Here is a 22371-nt window from a genome sequence, read left to right as displayed (position 1 = left end):
TCGCTAGTCCAGCCCCCCCCCCATTCTCCTCTCTGCCACCCCACCCCCTGCAAAAAATTGGGAAAAGCCTGATGGAGGTCCATGGATGCTGGACCAATTGGGCCATTGGTCTGATCCAGCAGGCTATTCCCACATCCCCCAGTCTTAACTGCATGGAGACTCACACCAGAAGGGTCAACACACTCACACACGGCAAGCTAGATAAGGCCATCAGCAACTAGGACTATCCTAATTCCTGGAAGGCAAGTTCCTGTAAGTGCAGGATTTGCTTTCATTTGGCAAGCCTTCCCGCTGCAGAAGACCTAGAGAAAAAGCAGCCAGTGGCTCATGGGAAACTCTAGGTAAGGCAGGAAGGGGAAAGGGTGAAGCTCTGCACTACAATGAGCAGCAAATGTTTCTAGCTATTTGTTCAGCTGACTAAATCCGAAAGCAGGAGATCTACATTATCTCAGTGGCCGACACTTGCTAGCCAGGCTGAGGAACAGCATTCAGAGTCCCTGCACGGCACACAGGCTAAGGCAACTTACTTGGGAGCCTACATCTATTCAGGATCTAGGGCAGAGCTTTCCAAACTTTCCATGTTGGCGACACACTTTTTAAGACAGGCATCATTTCATGACACAGTAATTCGGTTTTACAAGCAAATCGGAGGTTAAACTAACCCCTTTTCAGTCCTGGGAGGAGAGTGGGGCACATTCGCACCAAACACCTACATTCTGCAGCCAACACACTAGTGTGTCGCAACACACAGTCTGGAAAGCTCTGATCTAGGAAGTCATAGCTAAGGAGGAAGTGTATTAAGGCCAAGAGTAAGCAAAATGGATTCTAACAGCCTTAGGATTCCTCGGTTCAGGATTCTGTTTCTGTTCCTGATTCTGATCCTGTTCCTGATTCTCATCCTGATTCTGATTCTGATTCTCATCCTGATTTTGATTTTGATCCTGGTCCTTCTCCTTCTCTTCCACATTCTCAGTCTTGGAAAGCAAGGGAAAGACAGAGACAGACAGGCAAAGGTTAGACCAAGCATTCTCGCAGAGTTACAGAAAATCTCACAGCTTGAATCAGCGACAGAGGGGGGAAATCCTGCCTCCAGTGAAGGACAACAGGCGTTTAAGGCTTGGAAGGCATCAGGCAACACAGCTGTATCCACACAGGCCCAACAAGTATCCAGAATAACAAGAAAGGGCGCACACAGTCTGTTCAGCTGCGAGGGATGAACCAAAGCCAATTGTAGCAGCTGGAACTTGCTTCTGAAGAAGCACATTTTCAAACCAGACTCATTCAGCAAAGTCTTTACACATTTGCATCTCAAGTTGGCCGCCACATGGCGAACTGATTGTGTGAATGTTGTGTGAATGTTTCAGGCCATTTATAAAGTGAGAATCAGCTCACATCCAAACGAACCCTCTAGAAACTCAAGAGTTAGGAAACGTGTCCAACGAAGGCTGTGATCTCATCTTCCCTTCCTTCTCTGACTATAACAGGAGTAGCCAACATGATGTCTGTCCATCTCTCCCCCCCCCCTTCTGACCATTAGCCTTCTGGCTGGGCCTGGAGAGAATTACAGTTCACCGCTTTGACTCTTGGTGGTTCATGATGTAACCAGTGGCAGGCCTGCTAGCAACCCATTTCCCCAGCTAGGCTTCTCCTGACCACAACATCCAATCCCTGACTAGCTGACAAGGCAGTGCTGAGCCCCACGCTCAGAAGGGCTCCTCCAGGCTCTCACCTCCTTGGCCCCCATGGCTTCAAACATCTTCTCCAGCTGCACCCTCAGCTGCTGGATGTTGTTCATCAGGATGCAGGGCTGAGCAGGAGGAGAAAACACCAAAGACAGGTTACTAGAGAGGCAGACAAATGCTAAGGCCACTGACTCTCTCTGCGCAAAGCCTTCAGGGCCAGGTACAGGTGAGAAGGCCAGAGATGGATGGATGGAGGACCTTTCTTCCTTTAGGTGGCAAGAGAGTTCTGCAAATTCAGTAGCCCAGCCAGCAGGCAGTGAACTGATCTCTCTCTCCGCCAGTTTCCAAGACACCCAGTTGATGTTTGGAGCTGGAAGCCCAACTGGCAGAAAGTCTTGGATTGAGAAACAAGTGAAATGGCTGGAGTGCCATGCCCCCCCCCCCCAAGGACCTCATGCCCTTCCGTCGCTATCAGGAGTTGGAGAGAGGGAGGGGAGGGCCAGAGGGAACATTTTGTGAAGGCAGAAAGAGCACCAGCTCCTGTGGAACTAATGAATGAACAAGCACGACGTCTGGGGATTGGATGCGCCTCTCATTTTGTGACCCTTCTGTGAGCTAAGGCTGAGCAACTTACATTCCTAAACAGAAGAAAAGAGTTACGAGGCACTTCCTGCCTTGAGAAGCAGGCTGCAAAAAGTGCATTCCAAGAACGCCCGTCGGTCTACAGACCCCAGGTAGAAAACTAAGCAAGGGCCCCTGCATGCCGGCTCCACACTAAGATGGTATTAGAGCCATCTGTGCAATGAGGTCTTGGGCAGCTGTCTGTCCAAAGGTGGCTGGCCTTGAGGATACGGCTAAGAAGAGAGGGGCACGTCTTCTCCCCGCTTGTCTTCTGCGTTCCCCATCCCAACCAGGCAGAAAGACTCACCACTTTCTCCTTAGAGCAGTAGGCCTGGAAACTCCGGGAGACGATGTCTGCGTATTGCATCAGCACCTTCCCGATGGTCTGCAAGGAGACCAGAAACGTTACCCGCCTCATTCTGAGCGGTGCAAGAGAAACATTTAATGGTTTGTCACAGCTGAATTTCATCTAGTTAAGTCGCTCTGAGGTTTTGTTTTGGCAAAAAGCCACTAACAAATGCTGCTGTTGATTGCGATGATAACTGCACCCGTTTCCCCCCGAGACCGATGCTCCTAGAGATCCCATTGGAGGAGAGGCATCACCTTGGCAAAGCGCCGCATGTAGCAGGCCAGGATGGCCGGGTCTGGGCATTCCAGCTTCTTGATGATTTCAAAACTCTGGTTGAGCTGGGTGAAGACATCCACCACCGAGCAGGAGAAAAGAGCATGCTCAGATGTCTGCTGGAACTGAATGCAAACAAGAAACATGCAGTGAGAAGAAAGACCGGGATAGCTCAGTCAGTGCAGCATGAGAATCTTAATCTCAGGGTTATGGGTTCGAGTGTCAATGCAGGGCAAAAGTTTCCTGCATTGCAGGGGGTTGGACTCGAGGACCCTCGGGGTCTCTTCTAACTCTACAGTTCTGTGGTTCTACCTGGTGCCTTTGAGTTCATGCAAGCCTTTTACCATGTGAATTTTAATCTGTGTTAGCATTTTTAACTTTTTGTATATTTTGTAATTTTTTCTGGGTTTTCTTGTTTTATGTTTTGGTAAACTGCTTTGAGGTTTTGCTTTGTTTTTACAGTCAAGCAGTGTATATACTTTAAATAAATAAAACAAATAGTTGCTCACTTACTGAATTTACCTAACACTTTCTGTTTTCTACCAAGCTTTCCACAATCCTGAAGGATACCTGTTGGCTTCTTTATTCAGTTTATACATGGCAGGGCGGCAAAATGCACAAAACATACAACAATTCAAACACTGGACGACAGCACCGCTGTCCAATAATAGCCTCATTATATCAATGCCAAATTATAATACAGTTCCTAATACCAATCATTCAAATACCAAATTACATAATTTAGGTGCCCCCCCCGCATGCTAGAATTGATGGTTTGATTATTCACTTTATTTCTGTGTTCCAAAACCTTACCCCATCCTTCTTATCTCTCTCCAGAGCTCCATGCAAAAATTCCAGGGACACGTCTTCATTCTCATCCAGCCACTGCATCACAAACTGCTCAAACCAGCTGCATTGGGGAGGGAGGGAGGGAAGACCACGTCATTGGAGTTTGCAAAGCCTTTCCCCACCAGCCTCCCGCTCTGGGGCTGAACTCGGCCAAAACTGCCCCCCAGCACTGGAAGGGGACAGAATATTCACAGGCCCTTGCCCCCCCTCTCCCTCTCCCTCCTTCATTTCATGTCCTCTGCCTCTGTAGCACTGCAAACTGTAGGGAAGGAAATGGGGACCCAAAGTCTGGATGTGGCTCCTTGGGCTGTGGACATTCTGAGTGTCCCTCACGTGTCCCAGGTATTTCTGAAACACTGACTGCGAGTCTTCTTTGCCACAGCCAAGGCTATCACAGCATCCCCAGAGGCCCAGAATCGATGTAAGAGATGGAATATTGGAAAAGTGACAGATCTGCAAATTGCAGAAAGTTATGGGCAAGGCAGACAAAAGACCAGTTGGGGGGAAATTGGTCTCCATTTATGTCTCCATTTATACCCTAATAAGAGCTGATGCAGCGAGAGGTCTCTCTCTCTCTCCCGAGGCAGAATCTCTTTCACAGAAAGGAGGACAGGTAGTTATTATTCTGTCCCAGTATGGAGAACAGAGTGACTTGCCTTCGGGTTGCTTCACTCGTTTTATCTAAATGCTGGACAATTGAATCTTTCTGTTTAGGTGCATGTCATCTAGAAGGCTTCTCTCCCAAGCTTGTGTTTGCGTGTCTTCTTGTGGTAGATGACACTGTAAGCAGTCAAGGGAAGACACAGCCTCCCCCCTCCTGCCTGCCCAGACCCAAAAATCACCCTAAACTCTGTTCACATGGGCTGGATTGCAGCCAGGGGGAGCACCCACAGCTGCCACCCTCTGCATGAGCCCTGCCAAGCCCAGAGCCTCCTCCTTCCTTGCCCTGGGCTGCTTCTCACACCTCCCAGTCTAGGCACTGCTTTTCAGGATCAGTTCTTTGTCAACCGGGGCTGTGAAGTTCAGACAGCAGCCAGAGCAGAGGCATCTTCAGCCACTGAAGAGGCTGGGGGGGGGGGGGGGAAAGAGTTCTCCGTCCCCAAGAGAACAGAAACATCCGCATGGCGCTGCGAGGCCGTTGTCTGCCTGCCTGCTTGTGTGCGTGCAGATTCAGAGCCCGCCTCTGTCTAGAAACGCGGCTGAAACACAAGGTGCTTGCAAACAAGGGAAGGGGAGTCAACAAAGCGGCACATTGTGCAATATTGGCAACCGATTACGGCCCTCTCCAAACCCGCAGCTGAGTTTATACAAACGGCGCTAATTATGGGGTGCTTAAATTTGCAAAGAAAGTGAGAGACACTACGGAGGGAGCGAGAGCAAAGCCCAGAGCATGCTGGGAAGCCTGAAATAACCCTTCACACTTCAGAATAGAAAGGCACAGCTTACCCAATGCTGGGAATTGTAATTGGTGTGGTGTTAAAAAGCTGGCATTGGCCCATCCGCACAGCAGCAAACAAGTTTCCAGCAAGTTGCAAGCACCACAAAGGGGGGAGGGTCCTGTTTGATTGCACACACGGCAGGGTATTTTAAAGTTGAGACACTTCCCAAGAATCTGAGAAATTTGCTTGCACACAAAGGTGGTCCAAGAATTCAGCACCCCACGTTGGGGCGACGAGATGCTCATCCCCCCAAAATTCTGAGGCACAACAAAGTTTCCTATTGAGACCTTCTATACACCCCTTTAACATGTGCTGAGGGCAGCAGTAACCCTGTGTGTCCAGAGTGCCAGAATATGGTACCTCTGACCCCCCCCTGACCCCACTCAGGAGGGCAGCTTTGTCTAAGCACATTGCCCATCTTTGTCTAGCAAGGACACTCAAGCAATGACTTCTTCAGGACTGGGACCGGAAGCAGAGCCTGCTCTGGCAGAACTATTTTGCCCACAGAGCAAAGATGCTTGTGCAGTTCCTGGGAGGCACTTGAGCCGTGATTAGGACCCATAACCAGCAGCCCTCAAACAACGCAAGAGTCCCACCCGGAGTGGACAGGAAGAGCCACGTCAGGCCAGCAGTGGGCTGGAGACTCCCATGGAAGAGGCAGCTGGAAAGCTCCACACAGACAGCTGGGAGAAGCTAGGGAGTCTTCATGGAGGACTGCCGGAGGGTTAAGAAGAAAGGCCAGGGAATCTCTGGCCACACCTTGGGGAAAAGTGCAAGCATCTTAAGAGTTGCTCAAGTGCTGTGATAATAGATTTGCAGGGTTGGAAGGGACACTCAAGGGACATCTAGGCAAACCCACAGCAATGCAGGAATCACAGGGAAGAATCTCTGACTGACTGGTGGCCATCCAACCTCTGTTTGGAAACCTCCAATAAAAGAGAGCCCATTGCCTTCTGAGGGAGTCTCTTCCACTGCTGAACAGCTCTCACCATGAGAAATTTCTTCCCGATGTTTAGTTGGAACCTCCTTTCTTGGAATTTGAGGCCCCTGGTTCATGTCCTCCCCTCTGGAGCAGCAGAAAACAAGGCTGCTCCGTCTTCCAGGAGGCAGCCCTTGGGATATTTGAAGGTGGCTCTTGTTTCACCTCTCATTCTTCTCTTCCCCCGGCCAAACATCCCCAACTCCCTCCACCATTCCTGCTAAGGCTGGGGAGGCCTCCGCTGCCAGGAAGCGGCAGACTGAGCCAGAAGACTTTCAGGGGCTCGTGCCACCTGCTAAGGCAGTCAAGAGCAAGGCCAGCCTTCCTCGGCAGTGCTGAGCACACCCTGCGGTGCCGAGGAAAGGAAAGCGCAGCTGCAAGTGAGGAGACGCCGGGGTTGGGAGGAAGGCTCTGACGTCCCACAGGCAAAGCAAGTTCTCTGCCTGTTTGAACACGGAGGCTGGAAGGAAGGAGAGCAAAACTGGGTGCTCTTGCCCAGCACCTTCCCCCTACTCTTTGAACCAACTGGAGTCTGCCAGCAGTGGGCAACGACGCCATCACATGCATTTTCCCATCTCTTGCCCACACACGGCCCCGCTTCCAACTGTGACGAGGCTCCGGTTTGCCTTAAGTTGTTTGCTGACATTTGGAGAGAAAGCCAAAGCAGGGAAGTGTTAATATCTCCCATATTTGATGGCGATGCAGATTATTAGGAAAGCAAATGACTCAGCAAATGCACATGCATCAAACCCGGTATCCTGCCAGGGCTGCCGCCAAGAGGCAAGGCAGGGTGTTGGAAGAGGCAGGAGGTGTCTGAAAACAGCCCCTGGGCTGAAAAGAGCCTGGCCCAGCGGCAGAAGGTGCTGGGAGGTGGCAGAGAATGGCAATGGCAACAGGGCTGCCACCAAGAGGCAGTCCAGAGGGCAGCCAAGATCACACTGGCTCTCAATGCGCCCTCTGCTTAGGAATGCTTAGCATTTAGATCCGTTTTCCATCCGCAGATGGCAGGTGGCTGACTAACAGCCCGATTTGCCACACAGCCAAGGCAAAGCAGGTGACTTGAGCCAATTCAGAGCCAAGTTCCTTGCCATCCAACCACTCGGTGGGTGCCGTGTTCTCCTGGTTTTCTCGGTGGGGCAGCCTAGGCAAGTCTGGGTGCACAGGGAGACAGCTCAGAAATGTGGATTTGTTATCCTCCTGAAAGCGACTGAATCATCCTTGGCGCTCGGCTCCGAGTCAGGGCTGTGTGTGGTGGAAGCCGGCAGCGGAGATTCTCATGTAGGCTAGAAACAGGAAGCGTGGAATTGGCTTGGGGAAGGGGGTAATTAGCCCTTAATAATTAGCAGGACGGAACGAGCGCCATCTCTTCTACGTGATCCGAACACTCTGCCTTTCACAGCTCAGAAACACAGAGGCACAGCGTGGCTGCCGAGCCCGGCGTCTGATTCACACTCCGGAACACTTCCTTCTTCACACTGTTTTGCAGGTCCAGGACCAGGGAGCCAATGCCTGGCTGCACCCAAGAGGCACCACTCAAGGTCCAGAGCATGCCGGGATTCTCCTGGGAGGCTTTGCTGGGGACTGTGCAGGCTCCAAAGACCAGAAAGGTCTGGAACCACAGTTCACAAGGCAGCAGCATATCACACTTAAAAGAAGGGGTTTTTTTACCCCAAGAACTCTGGCCAGAAATTTCAATGTCAGGAATAAATCCTACTCACGAGTTACAGTCAAATAAGGTATGTATTCTGGTAAGACTAACAGTCTTGAACAGAACAAATGAATACAAACAAGAAATGAGCTTCAAGTTCACTAGAGTATATGTAGTTTGAAATAAATGTTACAACTTAGAAAAAAATAGTACATAACAGTGTAAAGACACAAAAGCTATCAACTAATAATATCTGTAAATGCTTCAGCCCACGAGAGACTCAGGAGGGACTTTGGACCCCAATCAGGTCCAGGTTCTGCTCTAATCCACAGCCTGAAACCTCACAGCTACAGGAGCAATTCAGCCCCAGAATCAGATGCCAAGAGACCCTGCTGCATTTAATTTCTGGAGCTTTGCCAGGAACTGCTGGCAGGCATCCAGCAAGGATGCTGACTGAGCAAACTTCTTCCTGCTCTTGTGATCTCCCTCCCCTTTCTATGGCCTAGGATGGCACACAAGGAGCGGCAAGGCTGCCTGCGTTCGCCCTGCTTCTAACCCTGCTAGCGCCTGGGGGCAGGTCTCTCCCCCTTTGCAAACACGAAGGGCTGCAGTTCAACGGCAGAGCACATGCGCGGCATGAACAAGGGCCCAGGCTCCGGAGCCACAGGCAAGGCTGGGATGGACTCCAGCCAGAAAGCCTGGGCAGCTGCTGCCAGTCAGAGTCAACACCACTAAGCTAGATGGGCCAAGGGTCTGATCTGGCCTTTCATAAGCAGGGCTGGGGAACCTTTCTGAGCAGTGCAAAAGGAAGTCTGGATGAGCCCTTGGAGAAAGTGGGAGGAGGCTGGCAAGGGCCTTTGTGGCTCCCCCCTCAAGGGCGAAACTGGAGTCCTAAAAGAGAAAGCGGAAGAACAGAGCTGCAAGTCCCACTTTAGCTGAGATTCCTGCATTGCAGGGGTTGGACTAGATGGCCCTTGGGTCCCTCCCAATTCTACAATTCCATTATTCTACGCCAGCTCTTCCTCCGTTGGGTCAGAGCTGCCCCCTCAGCCTCCAGGAGAGGGGCTAAGCAAGGACAGATAGCTCCGGCTAGTCCTACCAGCTCTGAGCCTCTGGCAACAGACTGCCGGCCTTTGGAACTTCTTTTGTGATGCTGGGCTGAGCCCTCTAAAGTTTATGGTGGTGGTGAACAATCACCAACAGAAATGTGTGCCTCGTTGGACAACCAAAAGAGTAAGTGGCAGAGACCGGCCTTTCTGGGAGGAAACCCCACGCCTGAGAAACGCCTCCCTCACGCCGCTGGGAGGCAGCACTCTGCTCCACGTGCCCATAAGATGAAGGAGGCAGGAGGCCATTGGGAAAGGGTACTGTGAGTCACACAGCCGAATTCTCTGAGGACTGAAGGCGCCCCCGCTTTCCGAAGGGGGGAGGCAGCGGTGCAGGGGGGGGGGTGAGGGAGGTGTGCTTTGCAAGGGTGAGCCAGGTACTTACGCGGGGTACTCGGGTACTTTCCCAGTGAAGGCTGGCAGGCTGCAGACATACTCGTTGTAGAGCCACTTCACTTTGAAGTGCAAGTTCATGTAGTCTGCGCTTTTGCACAGCCGGTGCTTCTCGTGTTCTGTAAGGGAGGAGGGGGGTGGGAGGGAGGGAGGGAGGGAGGGAGGGAGGGAGAAGAAACGAGAATGCTGTCAGGTGAGTAACTCAATCAGCTCCTTTCCCAGCAACCTGCTGCAAAAATGGGAGCCTCATCCCGCACATCCAGAGGGCAGCACGCCCTGCCACACGGTGCATGTCCAAAACCCATGAAATCCCCGCAACCTGGGATCCTGCTAACGATCGCAGGGCATTGTAGTTCACCCGGTTGGGTTACGGAGCTGGTTTTCCAGACAGCGCTTCAAAAATAGAAGGGAAGAGTTTCTGGTTGCCATGGCAATGAGAGGAGAACAGCTTCTTAGGGCTGGTCCTCCTCCCAAGATGCTCCGCATTTCCTAGAGAAGGAAGCACAAAGCAAATCCCTAGAAACAAAAGCAGCCCCCCAATGCTGGAGAGTCTTCTGGAGCCCCCCCCCCCGCCTCACCCAAGCCCAGTCCTTGGGTGAACCAGAAGGGGGGCACTGGGTTTGGCCTCCTGTATTTCCAGGCTCCTCCAACCTCTCCAAAACAAGCTTCCAAATCCAGCACATGCAGCTTCCTGAACCGGCTGGAAGAAGCATTTTCCTGCTCCGCGGAGGTGGCTAGGTCTGGTTCGAAAGGGCACGAAGCAGCCACCTTGCTGAAGCTGGGCAGCTCTGCGTCTGGTCTGGCACTGGATGGGAGACCCAGCGGGGACTCTGCCTCGAGTTCCATCGTGGAGGAAAAGTGAGATACAGATCTAAAAGTGGAAGACAGGTCGCTTGCCTGCCCAGGAGACGAGAGGGACGCTTCCCACAAGGCCTTTAGGGCTCATGATGCCTTCACCTTGCACCAGGTCAGTCATCTCCAGTGTTCTTGCCTCACAATGGGACCCTGTGCACAGATTTCTCCTCTTCTCTTTTTCCAAAGTCCCCCCTGCCCACCCTCTTCTCTGGCAGACAGCTGGGCACTTTCCAAGTTGAGCGGCACCTTTTGCCAAGAAGCGACCCACACGCTGCAACCACAAGGCCCAGGGAGCTTCTTCTCTCTGCTCACGGAGGGCCAGTGGCTCCTGCCTGCCCCCCCCCGCCCCCCGGTGAAACAGACCTCCCTCAATCTTCTGCATGAGCTCAGGACTGCAGCATGGGGGGTTCCTGGCCTGTCTCCCGTCCAAGCGCAAGCCAAGCCCAGGAGCCCAGCAGCAGCCTTTAGACTCAATGGCACATCCGAGGCATGGCCAGATCCCGTTTCTAACCAGCTCACTCTTTCAAGCTACCTGAGGACCTGCAGGTCCCAACTGTGTGGCTGAAGCCATGGCCTGCAAGCAACAGTCCCCCTTCCTTCCCAGGAGCAGAGCTGAGCATTCTCTAGGCAACGGCCCCGGCCAGGGCAGCCCCCTCCTTCTCTTCAGCAGAAGCGGCCAGGGAAGCTTCAATGTCCTGGAATCCCCAACGGCAGGTTGTTTGCCAGGCATCTGCAAGGCCGGTCTAAGATCCCGAAAGCCCCCAGGGGAAAGGGGCTTTATTGAAAGCAAGTGCAGAGCAATTCTGCGTCCCACTGCAGACAGCAGGAGGGTTTTATTAGCACTCAAGGAGGGCAAAGGCCAGTAATTAAGACTTATTGGGGGAGAGAAAGAAAGGAGGTCACCTGGATGCTTATTTAAGACTGAAGACCGAGGAGATCCCCAGACATTTGATAAGAGGAAGCTGCCTTCCTGAAAGCAAGAGGTCTACAGAATAATTGTATGACCAATGCAAATTCCACCACTAGCCTCAGTCTCATTTTAAATTAATCAGGTTTAGGTAATTGGAATAAACCCCCTGCCCACCTTTTCCTGTTCTGCCAACACCAACCAGTACCACATATCAGAAGGAGGTGAACCCCCACAGTATGGAGGGCATTCCCAAGACCCCTTGAGGGAATTCCCAGCAGCTGAAGAACACGTTTGCATTCCTCCTTAGGCTCAGGCCCCCCTTTTCACCCTTACTGCTCAGGACCACAAGACTTCCGAAGAGAACAGGAAACACTCAGGCTCTTTATCTCCTCCGTGTGTGTGTGATGGCCCTTCAAGGCTCCCTGTGGGTTTTTCCTTGGCTGAAGCCTCTTGCTGTCTGACTCCCCCAGCCCATCTTAAGACTTCAGGACGCGGAGAGAAAAGGGCCAGGAGAGACGAGACTTCGAAGCCAATGCAGGGCCTTCAGCTTTGGCAACTTCGCTTCCAGAATGTTTCTGTGACACTTGTTTCAATGCAAAAAATGCCAACTATCCTGGCAGAAACTTTTCTAACCTTGGGCTGCCTAAATTCTTAAGAATTGCTGGTAAATGCCACTGATCCCCCCACTTGATAATATCCAGGGCAAACAGAGCCAATGGCACCATACATATTGGTATCCTGTGCCTCCTCCTTCAAGAAGGGGCCAGACCTCCTTCTCAAGATTTCTGCACTTTCAGACAATACCATGTCTAGTTGATCTAGACATCTATGATCGAGTTGAGATTCCCACACTGCAGGGGGTTGGACTAGATGAGCCTTGGGGACCCTTTCAACTCTATGATTCTATGATTCTAAGACCGCAGTGCTGAGCTTTCGAACAGTGACATCTAAGAGCCAATACAGTGGTACCTCGACTTACGAAGGCGATCCATTCTGCGGCACTCTTTGTAAGTCAAAACTTTCAGATGTCGAAGCGTCCATTTTGCGCATGCATGAAGCACGATTTTGCGCTTTGCGCAGACCGCGTGCAGCGAAAATACTTCCGGGTTTGCCGACTTCGTAAGTCGAAACCTTCGGAAGTCGAGGTACCACTGTACACCGGCAACGGCCAAGATTTTCACACTTGACCCTACAGAGAAGAAGGGCTGTGATGGTCGACAGACTTTTCCTCCCAGGGACATCTGATGAAAACACAAAACCAGGACAGCTTCGCGTGGACACTGCCAAGCAGTGGATCTCTCCCAGTGAGGCTCTCTGGAAGGAGGGTGGGCCAGGAGAAGCCCCTACAGCACCTGGCACCTGAGAAGAAGCTGCGAGGGAAAGCGCACTCAGAGCAGAGGAGCAGCAGCAGCAGCAGGTGGGGTTTTTCTGCAGGGTGGAGCGACACACACAAGCGGCTTCCTGCCGCCACTGGCCTGCCATGTTTCTGCTCTGCAAACTAAGCATCACTTTGGGGTTTGCGATCTACGCACAGCCTGGGAGGGGGATGGGAATCTGCTAAACTAGAATGAAGTCAGGGAGAAAGAAAAAAGGCTCTTACCACCCTGGAAGAGGACCATGCGCATGCGGAATATAGGTGGGGCTTTGGACAGAGAAAAGGTAGGAGTGAACCAACCACCAAAGTTCACACAGTCTTCCCTGACTCCAAAAAGCTGCTGGTTGGCTGCAGACTGTCCTGGGCAAGAAGGCTCCCGGCCAGAGAAAGGGAAATCTCTCTATATGAGAGGCCTCTGGTTGGCTCCCATCCTCACCAGGAATCGCTCCTCTAGAGAGAGATGCTCAGAAGGACCCTTCACGTCTTTATGATTTATTATTTAAATTTCTATGCTGCCCTTCCTCCGAGGATCACAGGGCTCTTTGCAATATAAAAAAACAAGACAAGCCAAAAGAATACGCCCCCTCCCCCAGTTTAAAAGGCTACAGCTTGTTTCGTTAGCCAAAGGCCTGGAAGAAGAGGGGTGCTTTTGCCTGGCATCTAAAGATAGGTGCCAGGTGAGCCTCCCACAAGTGGGGAGCCACCGCAGAAAAGGCCCCGTTCTCATGTTGCCACTCTCTGGATGTCTACATCTGTTAATGTGGAAGACCACACCGGGGGGGGGGGAGGCTATGTGCTATTATTCTCACTATGGAGGGGGAGGGTCTTTAGCAGAACATTCAGAAGGGTCACCAAAGGGAAGGCTCTTACCATGCGATGCCTTGAGGGTGCTCATTCTATCCAGAACTTAAGAGATGAGCAAGGGGATGAGACAAAAAGCACACACACGCCAGACATTATTAGGAGCCCAGAGGGAAGAGGCTTAGCCCACCAAAACACAGGAGATGGAAGAGTCACACCCTCAAGCTTCCCTGTGCTTCTAAGGAAGAGCTCCAATTCGTAGCCTGGGTTCAAAGGAACTGCAGCAGAGGGAGGACAAAATCCCAGGATGTGTGTGTGTGTGTGTGTGTGTGTGTGTGTGTCACTCCTGCTCTTCGAGGTGCCAGAACCAATTGGATGCTAATTACCTGAAGCGGCATCTTGAAACACAGATCACATCCCCTGTGCCTATTAGCCATGATCAAAATGCTTCATGCTCAAACCCAGAGCACTGGAAAGGGAGCAAAGGCAGCAACGGCTTTAAAGGTTGAAAAATCAAACCTGCAGAAGGACGCTTCATCATGGCGCAGTGCAGTTAAGCGCCTGGCCCCCTTTCCCCCTCTCCTCTCCCCCCATTGTGTTTTGCATAAACAGGAGCTGGAGGTCTGGCACCATTATTACAACGAGTGTGCATGTTGCCAGGATATCACAGGGTGGGGAGGAATATCTAATGCCAGGATCCATGCCACGTATGTATTCTTCCTGCTGGTTTGATCCCTCACATTGAGTAAACTAACCTCAGATGCCTGGATTTTTCTAATGTTCTGATCATTTAAGGTAACAACCAGAGTAGGAATGTCACTCCTAAATGCTCCCCAGAGACTAGAGGCTCCTTTAGGTGGCAAACAAAGTTTGGAGTGGGGAGTTTGCAGTGGACCAGCGCTCATCCCTGTCTTGCCAGCTCTGCAAGCCTCCTCCAGGTCCCGGAGCTCAGGAGAGGCTGGTTCTGTTCCCAGGATGTGGCTGAATTAAGAGCCAGCCTAAGAGGTCTCCCTTCCCGTCTCCCCAGATGGCTGTGCAGAGAGGAGCATCCAACAGGCCTCTCCGACCCTCCTGACCGCCCCCAGCCCCACCACAAGCACCGCTTCAATTTTTAAAAAGCATGCCGTATATATAAAAGTGTAGAGTAAACCTTTCAGTGAGAAGGGGCAATAAAAATGTGGACATCAGCAACAGGTCTGGGGCAGAGGTGGGGGCAAGCAGCCCTCTCCCCTGCCCCATATCCCAGGATGCCAAAGAGCAGGAGAAGCAGAGACCCAAGATGAAGGCCCACAGAAACATCCCATGAACTGTGGGTCACCCTCTTTGCCCTGCTCCACTTGGGTACCAGCCCACAGCGCGAATCAAGGGGACCAAGGAGTTCCTCTCCTCCAGCTGCACGAATTCAGGGGCTGCCACCTCCTGTCAGGGGGCAAGAGAACGGGAAGGTGACTTTGCCCAGAGAGGACAGAGCCAGTGGCTGCTCTTAGGGGTTGGCAGCTTCTCGCCTGGTGCAGGGGGAGGGCCAGTCCTCAGTCTCCTGAAGGGGTGAAGGATGCCAAGCTCCACTCCAAGAAGCAACAGCGGTGCTGAGCTGGCAGAGGAGCGCTGGCAAGGCTTCCTCGGATGGCCTGAGAAACTCCCCTGGGAGCTTTTGGCAGCTCCTCGCAGAACACTGCAGAGAGCTCGGGGATTCCGGCTGCAGCATCGCGGAGACGTAATTTGATTAGAGGACAGCCGGCCTTTGCAAGGCTTCTACCCAAGCTGGACGTGACTGGCCAGTTGCCGAGCAAGACGCTGGAAGGCACGATCCATGGGAGCCTCACTGGAGCAGGGCAGGGAAAGTTCCCATGTCATTTATGGCTGGTTGGGAGCCTCAACAGGAGCCTCCTGGAAATCAAAAGGCACTAAAAGCAGCTGCTCCAGCCCACTGCCGGCCCTTGGCAAATATGCTCATCAGCAGGGAGCAAGGACCTCCTACAAAACACCAGGGCCAGGAACCGCTTCTGTAAAACCCTCTGCAGCCGTACGGGATGCCAAGACCAGCCGCCTACCTTCCATGGCGTATTTCATATCCTGAGCAAAGAGGTTCCACATGACTTCGGCGCTGATCTTCCCAACAGCCAGCTCCTGAGGAAACCTAAAGGGAAGGGAAGATCTCTGATGGTGAACCGCTCCCAGAAGACGCGGCCAAGAGGGATTCTGCAGGATCCCGCAACTTTTGGCCTCTGAGGGACGTCTCCCAAATGACCTTCTTGCTCCCTTGACAACCTTGCTGTGTTATTCACTTGCCCTATGCATGCAGCCCCTCTCCCCCAGCCTTGCTTAGACCTAACATCCACACACATGCCGGGGGGGGAGGGGCAGAGAAAAAGGCACCGTGGAAGGCAAGCCCAAAGAAGAGCTGCTCTCACCCCACTCGTCAGGAGAGTATCTGAGCTCTAACGCTGCAGGGGTTTGAGTGGGAACACCATCGAAACAGCCTCACCCCAATCTCCCCAAAGAGACAGACAGGTCAGAAAGGCAGATGAGACGAGAAAGGCAAAAAAGACAGGCAGGCAAAGCGAATCCGACTGGCTCACGGAGTCTGCTTCCGGCAGCAAAGCAAGAGGGGCTCTTACTGGTTCAGGACGGGGGCATAGGAGTTCTTGTCCTCTTCGACGATGGAGACAATGAGGGTGATGAGCTTGGGCCAGAAGTCCAGGTTCTTGATGCTGGGGCCTTGCTCCTCGGGAGGCATGTCCTGAGCTTTGTTCTAGAGGGAAAGCAACAGGCACTAGATGGGCAACTGGGCCAGGGCCTGCGCCCTCTGCCAGAGCACAAGAGGGAAGCCAGGCACCCACAGCAAAATAAAAATAAAAATGGTGGGTGCCTGGGCCCACAGGGCTCCCTGGAGTGGGTGCCACTGGTCTCCAAATTTTTCAATTTCAGAACTCTGCAATTGAGATCTGGGCTTCCTTTCCCCTTTTCCCTCCCACCCTCTGTGTCATGTTTCTTAAGCTTCATCCAGACTGCTTTTTGTGCTGCTTTTCTAGGCACAGGCCAGGGCTTTAAAGCTCTTTCTCCAAGTGTGTGTCCTGTGTCCCCCTGCCCCCCAGGACTTTCTAGGGGAAAACCCGTGTTTTGCTGCTGAATCAGAGCAACAATAACTGGTTTTCCTGGGGAGAGACGGGTTTTCCTGGGGAGAGCGCTGGCAGGGGATGCTCTGATGCTGAGCTTTAAAGCATGGACTGATCCTGGAACATGTGCCACAAAAGGAAGCCTGGGCCTAAGGGCAGAGACACTCTGACACCTTACTAAGCCACTCTGGGAGGGCTTTCCAGCTGAAGTGGGATAAAAATGCTTCCAGCTGAGCTATTGTCACCCTCAACTCACAGGGTCTGTCTGGTATTCGCGGCTGTATAAATCCTGGCAGTTGTTGAAGATGTACTCGTAGGTAGAGTTGAGGCAGGCTTTGACACAGTCCTTCACCACCTGACTGGCGCGAGGAGGGCTCTGCAATTCCTGGACCTGGAAAGGAAGGAAGGCAGGAGAGGGTGGGAGGCAGAGAGAAGTCAGATCGCTGAGGCTTTGTTGCCTGCAAAGGGTGTTAGAAACCTGCTGCTCTGGAGAATGCACGGGACCCCCATGACTTTAAAAAACAGAGTTTTTGGAAGAGGGAAAACTTTAGACGAGGCCTCTCGGAACATTTGCAAACAGAGGAAAACACAATTACAGAACATTTATTCTGAATTTCTGCAGCAGTCAAAACAAACCCAGACACCCCTGGCCTGAAAAGCAACTTGACAGCACAGGTATTGATGTTCCAGGAGCAGAATAAGCCTGTTTGTTCAGATAAAATAAACAGGTGTGTCTGCCCCTTCCTGCACCGGCACTCACACTGAAGCGGTAGTAATAGCTTTACGGGTGTCAGAAATCATCACTTGGCTTCCCCGTTAGCTGGAAAAGCACAAAAGCAGATTTCATTACCAATCAGCAGCCTTCACTGTGAATAATGGGTTTCTTGTTCCTGTAAAATGAATTGTTTTGTTCCAGTATTTAACTTTGTTTCCAGGGATATTTACAAATAAACAGCATTTAATTAATTGGCAAATGAATATAAGGCTGTCAGATGAGCACACAGGAAAGTTCATAGCCACATCAGTGAGCAAGATGCAATAACAACTCAGTTGGGACCTGCAGCAGAATCTCCTCTAGCTGGGGGGATGGAGGAGAGATCTTGCATTCAGAGGCAAAGGCTGACCTCACCTTGGGCAAGGAGCCTGGAGGCTTCTCCACACTTCACATTTCTCCGCTCTTTCCAGGCACGGTCTGCATTTTAAAGCTCCATGTCTGAGCAGCACCCTTTTTTGCTCCGGAGCTTTGCCTACTCTTTGAAGCTCAAATGGAGCAAACAGCAATCCACAGAAAACCCGAACTGATGTTTGCTCCAACTTAGCAGTAAAGAGAGTTTTTCTTTGCAGGGAAAGCATCAGGGCAAAACCCCCCTCATGCCTGGAGTTTTTAAGCACAGAGCTGTGCCTGGCAGAGCAGGGCAAAAGTGTGGACAAGTCCTTAGATTGGATAGTCTGAGAGTGCTTTCCTCGAACTCTTCCCCAGAGAAAGAGAGGAGGAGGAGGTCTCTGCCAGGGAGCGAGGGCTTGGCTTTGCCCGGGAACAGCCACTGGGAGGAAGATCCCTACCTTCATTCTGAAAAAGGTGATGCTGGTCAGCAGGTCCACGGTAGATTTCAAGTCCTGCAAGCGGTCTCGGCTGCTGGCCGGAAAGTTGTTCTGTTGGCAGAAAAACCAATCCCCTTCTAAAAAATGCAAAAAGGTGAGCATGGCTCAAACACCCAGGGACAAGCAAGAAGTGTGCCCCCCAGCTCAGTGGCCCAAACAGGCAGCAGCATGGGAGGCTTTTCCAAAGGTGGGGATCCTAAGACCCTCCAGGTGTTTTGGGCACTCCTCATCATTGCTGACTACTGGTTTTGGTGGCCTGTGCTGATGGGAGTTTCACATTGCTTAGAAGACCACATCCCTGCATGAGTCTATAACCCAATAGGAAAGACTCATTATAGCAAAACGAGACTGGGATGAGATGCAGCAGGGAGGGGCAGGGAGGGGCACAAGGAAGGGAGATTTCCCCACAGTGCAGGGTCTCCCTGGTCACAACAATGCTACCAATTCACCCAACGGCCACACGCTCGGTTCACTCTGTGTTAATACATCCTCAGAACGATAAACGTCAAGGAAACAGATCAGATGCTTCCTTTTAAAAGTTGGCTGTGAGCAAGAGCCAAGGCAACGAGAAAGAAACCTCTCTGGGTGTTTCTGGCCCTGCTGGCTTCTGAGCTGCCCTCCCTCCTTGTTGACGTTTCCAGGGCAGAAGACACCTTTAATTAATGCGGAAGGGCTTTGCTCCCCAAGACAGAACGTCAGCTGCACTTTGGGGACAATCAATTAGGAGCCCATTTATGCAACAGAGTCTTATCATTACAAATTAGATCTAATTACATTTCACTGCAGCTCACACTAGGCTACTATTTTTGGCAGCAGAATGAACCGGCATCTCATCCAAGGATTAGCTATTCCCCCCCACCATAACGAGCGGTATTATTCTACAATGTATAATTACACCATTCCCAAAGGCCATTTCCTTGCGCTGCTTCTAGCCAATGGTGGTGGCACATTCTTTTTTGTTTATTGCTATGCAGAACCCCAAACTGCAAAAATGAAACTGAAACTCTCAACATTGTCACCACGTGCCGAACTGGCTGTATACCAAAGCACAGCAGCTCTCTCTACTTGAGCGCAAGGAGGAGAAACTCTCCCTGCCACTGAAGGGCAACATGCTCTGCATTGCTATGGCAGCAATAATGGGAACAGAGGCTATCCAGAACATGATAAAGACCCATTTTAGATATCACAGTCCTCCTAAGGTCACCTTTAAGGGGGTAAAGAGAAAATAATTGGCAAAGAGGCTTGCTTTACTTGATGCCATTCCTGAGTGTTACAGGCTGGGCTTTCCTGGCACGGGTGCAGCAATGCTGGGTTTGTCTGGGAAGATGCACTGACCATGGTTCATAGTGCAGAAGCTGCAGGCAAGAGAGTGGCTCCCCTCCCCACCCCAAGTCTTTTGGAGAGGGCATTATTAACCTGGCGAGAGCTGCAAAGCATGTTCCCAATCTTTGCTCATTTAGATGCAAAAGGCCACTATTACACTCCATTTTTAAATTCTGAAGTGTCCTCCTCCCACAGGAGGAAAGCGGAAAGACAACTCCCCACCCACCCAGCCTTTGTCTGCTCTGACATATCCTACCCTTGGTTTATTAATTTAAAAAAAGAAAAAGCAGGTAGGACTAGCAGGACTCCGCTTGATGGGAGCCAGGAAGCCCCCTGTCCAAATTCTGCCTCAGTCAAAAACCTGAGACAAGCCTCTCTCACCCTCCCAGGCCAACATGGGAATAACCAGGCTGGCCTACTTTACAGCACAGCAGTGAGGATTACTGACATAATGAATGCAAGGCACTTGAAGGCTCAGGAGGGGGGCTCACGATTGCCGAGAACTATTTGCAATCTCTCTGTGTGGCTCTTACCCGGTACATGGACAGGTCGATGCGGAGGGAATTGTGCAGCTGGTCCAGAAGTTTAACAAATCGCTCTTTCTGTTTGCGGGAGAAGAGGATGTGTTACAGGGGTGGCCAAAAAGTGGTCCTTACCTATATCCAGGCCGAAATGGAAGCTTCCCTTCTGGGGTACATTTCTCTCCCCCCCCCCCAAGAAAGGGCCACTCATTCCTACAGTCTGTCGGGACACACAGAGTGAAAAGCGGGTGCAGAATCATTTTCCATCTGAGGGCTGCAACCTCCCAGGGTTGCCATGGCAGTGGCAAAAGTGAGCAGATCACATTCGGACAGCAGGCTGCAAAAGGCTAAGATGCTTTTTCCGCACACACTTTGCTCCATCTTCCATTCAGGCAAGCAAGAGGCACCGTCACACTTCAAGGGCATATTCCAGCCGGGCAAAGGCACCCAAGAAGGGCCCTTGAAGGGGCGTGGCCTAGGGGGAGAGGGGTGTGGCCTGACAGAGTCCAGAGTGTGAAAGAGATGCCCAAAGGGCCACGTTGGGCCCCCAGGCCTGAGGAGTAACATGGTGACAGAGGAGTCCGCCCTGAGGAGTGCTGCTCTGTCAGGAAATAAATAAGATCCCTTAGGAATCACCTCTCTGTGGGAAAAAGGAATCCCATGAAGATTTAGAGCAGCCCCACAATTCTATAATAGCCCCCCTTATTCTACAATAAGGGGAAACGTCCAGTCAGTGTTGTTTTGGAACTCTTTGAGTCCTTGGAGATTTGAAAGGATTAAAAGGCATTTCCACTGCCCACTTTAAAGACATCACTGCTTGGTTTCGTTCTCTGCTTTAAAACCACAGAGCGGCACCACAAACAATTATGAGCATGTTACATTATCAGGCATGCATCATCAAAAATCCACTTTGCCAAAGAACCGCATGCAAACACCAATTTATTCATATCAGGCATAGCAGGCCCCTGGCATTGTTATAAGAATTCTAAGGTCTCAAATACAGAGTATTCCTAAATGCACACATATATAAGCCATGTGTCTGAAATAGTACAGGAGAGCAACCTACAGAATGATGTTCCTTGTCCCCTTGAACCTGGACCCACAAGCAAGCAAGCAAGCAGGGGGTGGGGGGACGGCAGAAGCACTTACCCCAAAGTTTGAAGCTGAGAAGCGGTCCGAGGCAGACACGTTGGTGGAAGCTGTTGTGTGAGCATAGTAAGCATTGATGTTGGCCAGCAAGGTGCTCATCACCGCCGGCACCCCCGGGCACATGTACTTGGAGGAGAGACATGCAAAATGCCTGGGGGAACAGAAGCCATCGGGGGCCATCAGGCAGAAGCTGCAGGGATGCTCAGAGCCATCTCAAGGAAGAACATGCGTAAGGTGCCTTTAATCTTCAAAAAAGACTCCCCCCCCCCACCAAGCATAAACCCAACCTCTGTTGTGCCCGAAATCACAGGGTAACTGAGATGCTGGGGGCGGGCAGCAGAAGCTCATCCACTCCAACGCCCCCCTCCACCTGCCAACCCCTTGTGGAGCACTCTGCAAAAACCAGGCCACAGGGCGCAAGTCAAGAGCAAAAATCTCCTCCCCCCTCTCCATGCTTCCTGCAGAGCAAATGGCTCCAAGTGACTCAAGAGAGTGGATGAGGCACCACGCTATGGGGGAGGTGGGGGTGGAGAGGGGCCTCAGGATCTAACAGAGTGGCTCAGGTGTGTGTGTGCGCGCGGGGGGGGGGGGAATCCCACTCATAACCCATAATAGGCACTGAAGATGAGCAAGACCCAACCCATGATCCATCCCAAATAGAATGACACAGCAAAGAGCTTCACACCATACAGAATCCCGGCTGCAAGTGGGCCAGTGCCAGGTGATCCAAATGCTGCCAGGAAAGGTTCAAAGTCACCTCTGCTTGTGGAGGGAGGGGGGAGGGAGAGAGGGGGACCCTCCCTGACCCCCAGCATCAACGACAAGGAGCACAAGCTAACTAGCCTGCTGGTTTTACAGACCGCCTTAAAAGATGTGCCAGAATAAGGAAGCTGTTGGGAATAAACTTATCCCGTGCCCTGGAGCCCAAGCCTCCCTTCCTCTGCCCAGCGCTCTGAGCGCAAGGACATTCCCAACGGCAAGACATCCTTCACTGCCTCTCCTGGGAAGCCAAAGCAGCAGCAGGAGGGGGAGGGCTCTCCCCACCTGAGACTCCCAGGACCGGGGATGCAGAGCAGAGCCTCCTGTTGCTTAGGAATCTGGAGCAGGAGCCTCTCTCTGCTCAGCCCCACCCTTCCCCTCCAGCAACTTTCCAGCAAGACTTGCTCAGCCTCTCTCTTTGTTGCCAACTCTATTAATTAGAGAGTGCTTCTCTCCTGTCATGTCTCGTCACATAATCCCCTTTCAAGCACTGTTTTCCCTTATTTATAGCAGTTTTTCTTTGATTGTTTACTTTAACCACCCCACAAGCCCTAGTGCTGGGGGAATGAGTTTTAAATTTTCCTGCGGGAGGGTTTCTTTTCTGCACTTTAATGAGAGCAA

The 22371-nt window shown here is 51.8% G+C and overlaps 1 protein-coding gene across 8 annotated transcripts in view; it reads right to left on the bottom strand.

Annotated features, from left to right (window-relative positions):
* UNC13B (unc-13 homolog B) overlaps positions 1–22371 on the bottom strand; it is a 160196-nt gene that overhangs the window by 17325 nt on the left and 120500 nt on the right. For 7 of the 8 annotated variants that reach the window (XM_088652781.1, XM_035100685.3, XM_088652782.1 and 4 more), the window contains 11 exons: positions 20992–21142; positions 19855–19923; positions 17960–18049; positions 16653–16787; positions 15899–16032; positions 15332–15417; positions 9332–9458; positions 3739–3835; positions 2907–3050; positions 2611–2688; positions 1730–1807 (listed from right to left, as the gene is read on the bottom strand). In XM_088652781.1, coding sequence (XP_088508907.1) covers positions 1730–1807; positions 2611–2688; positions 2907–3050; positions 3739–3835; positions 9332–9458; positions 15332–15417; positions 15899–16032; positions 16653–16787; positions 17960–18049; positions 19855–19923; positions 20992–21142 — 1189 coding nt within the window. Of the gene's footprint in view, positions 1–830; positions 975–1729; positions 1808–2610; positions 2689–2906; positions 3051–3738; positions 3836–9331; positions 9459–15331; positions 15418–15898; positions 16033–16652; positions 16788–17959; positions 18050–19854; positions 19924–20991; positions 21143–22371 lie in introns of all 8 variants that reach the window. The other variant, XM_088652784.1, reaches the window with a different exon arrangement.

The sequence above is a fragment of the Zootoca vivipara genome, chromosome 10 (assembly GCF_965207765.1).
Source record: "Zootoca vivipara chromosome 10, rZooViv2.hap1.1, whole genome shotgun sequence".
Lineage (NCBI taxonomy): Eukaryota > Metazoa > Chordata > Lepidosauria > Squamata > Lacertidae > Zootoca > Zootoca vivipara.
The sequence above is the reverse complement of the archived record's forward strand: the minus strand, read 5'-3'. Positions and strand labels throughout refer to the sequence as shown.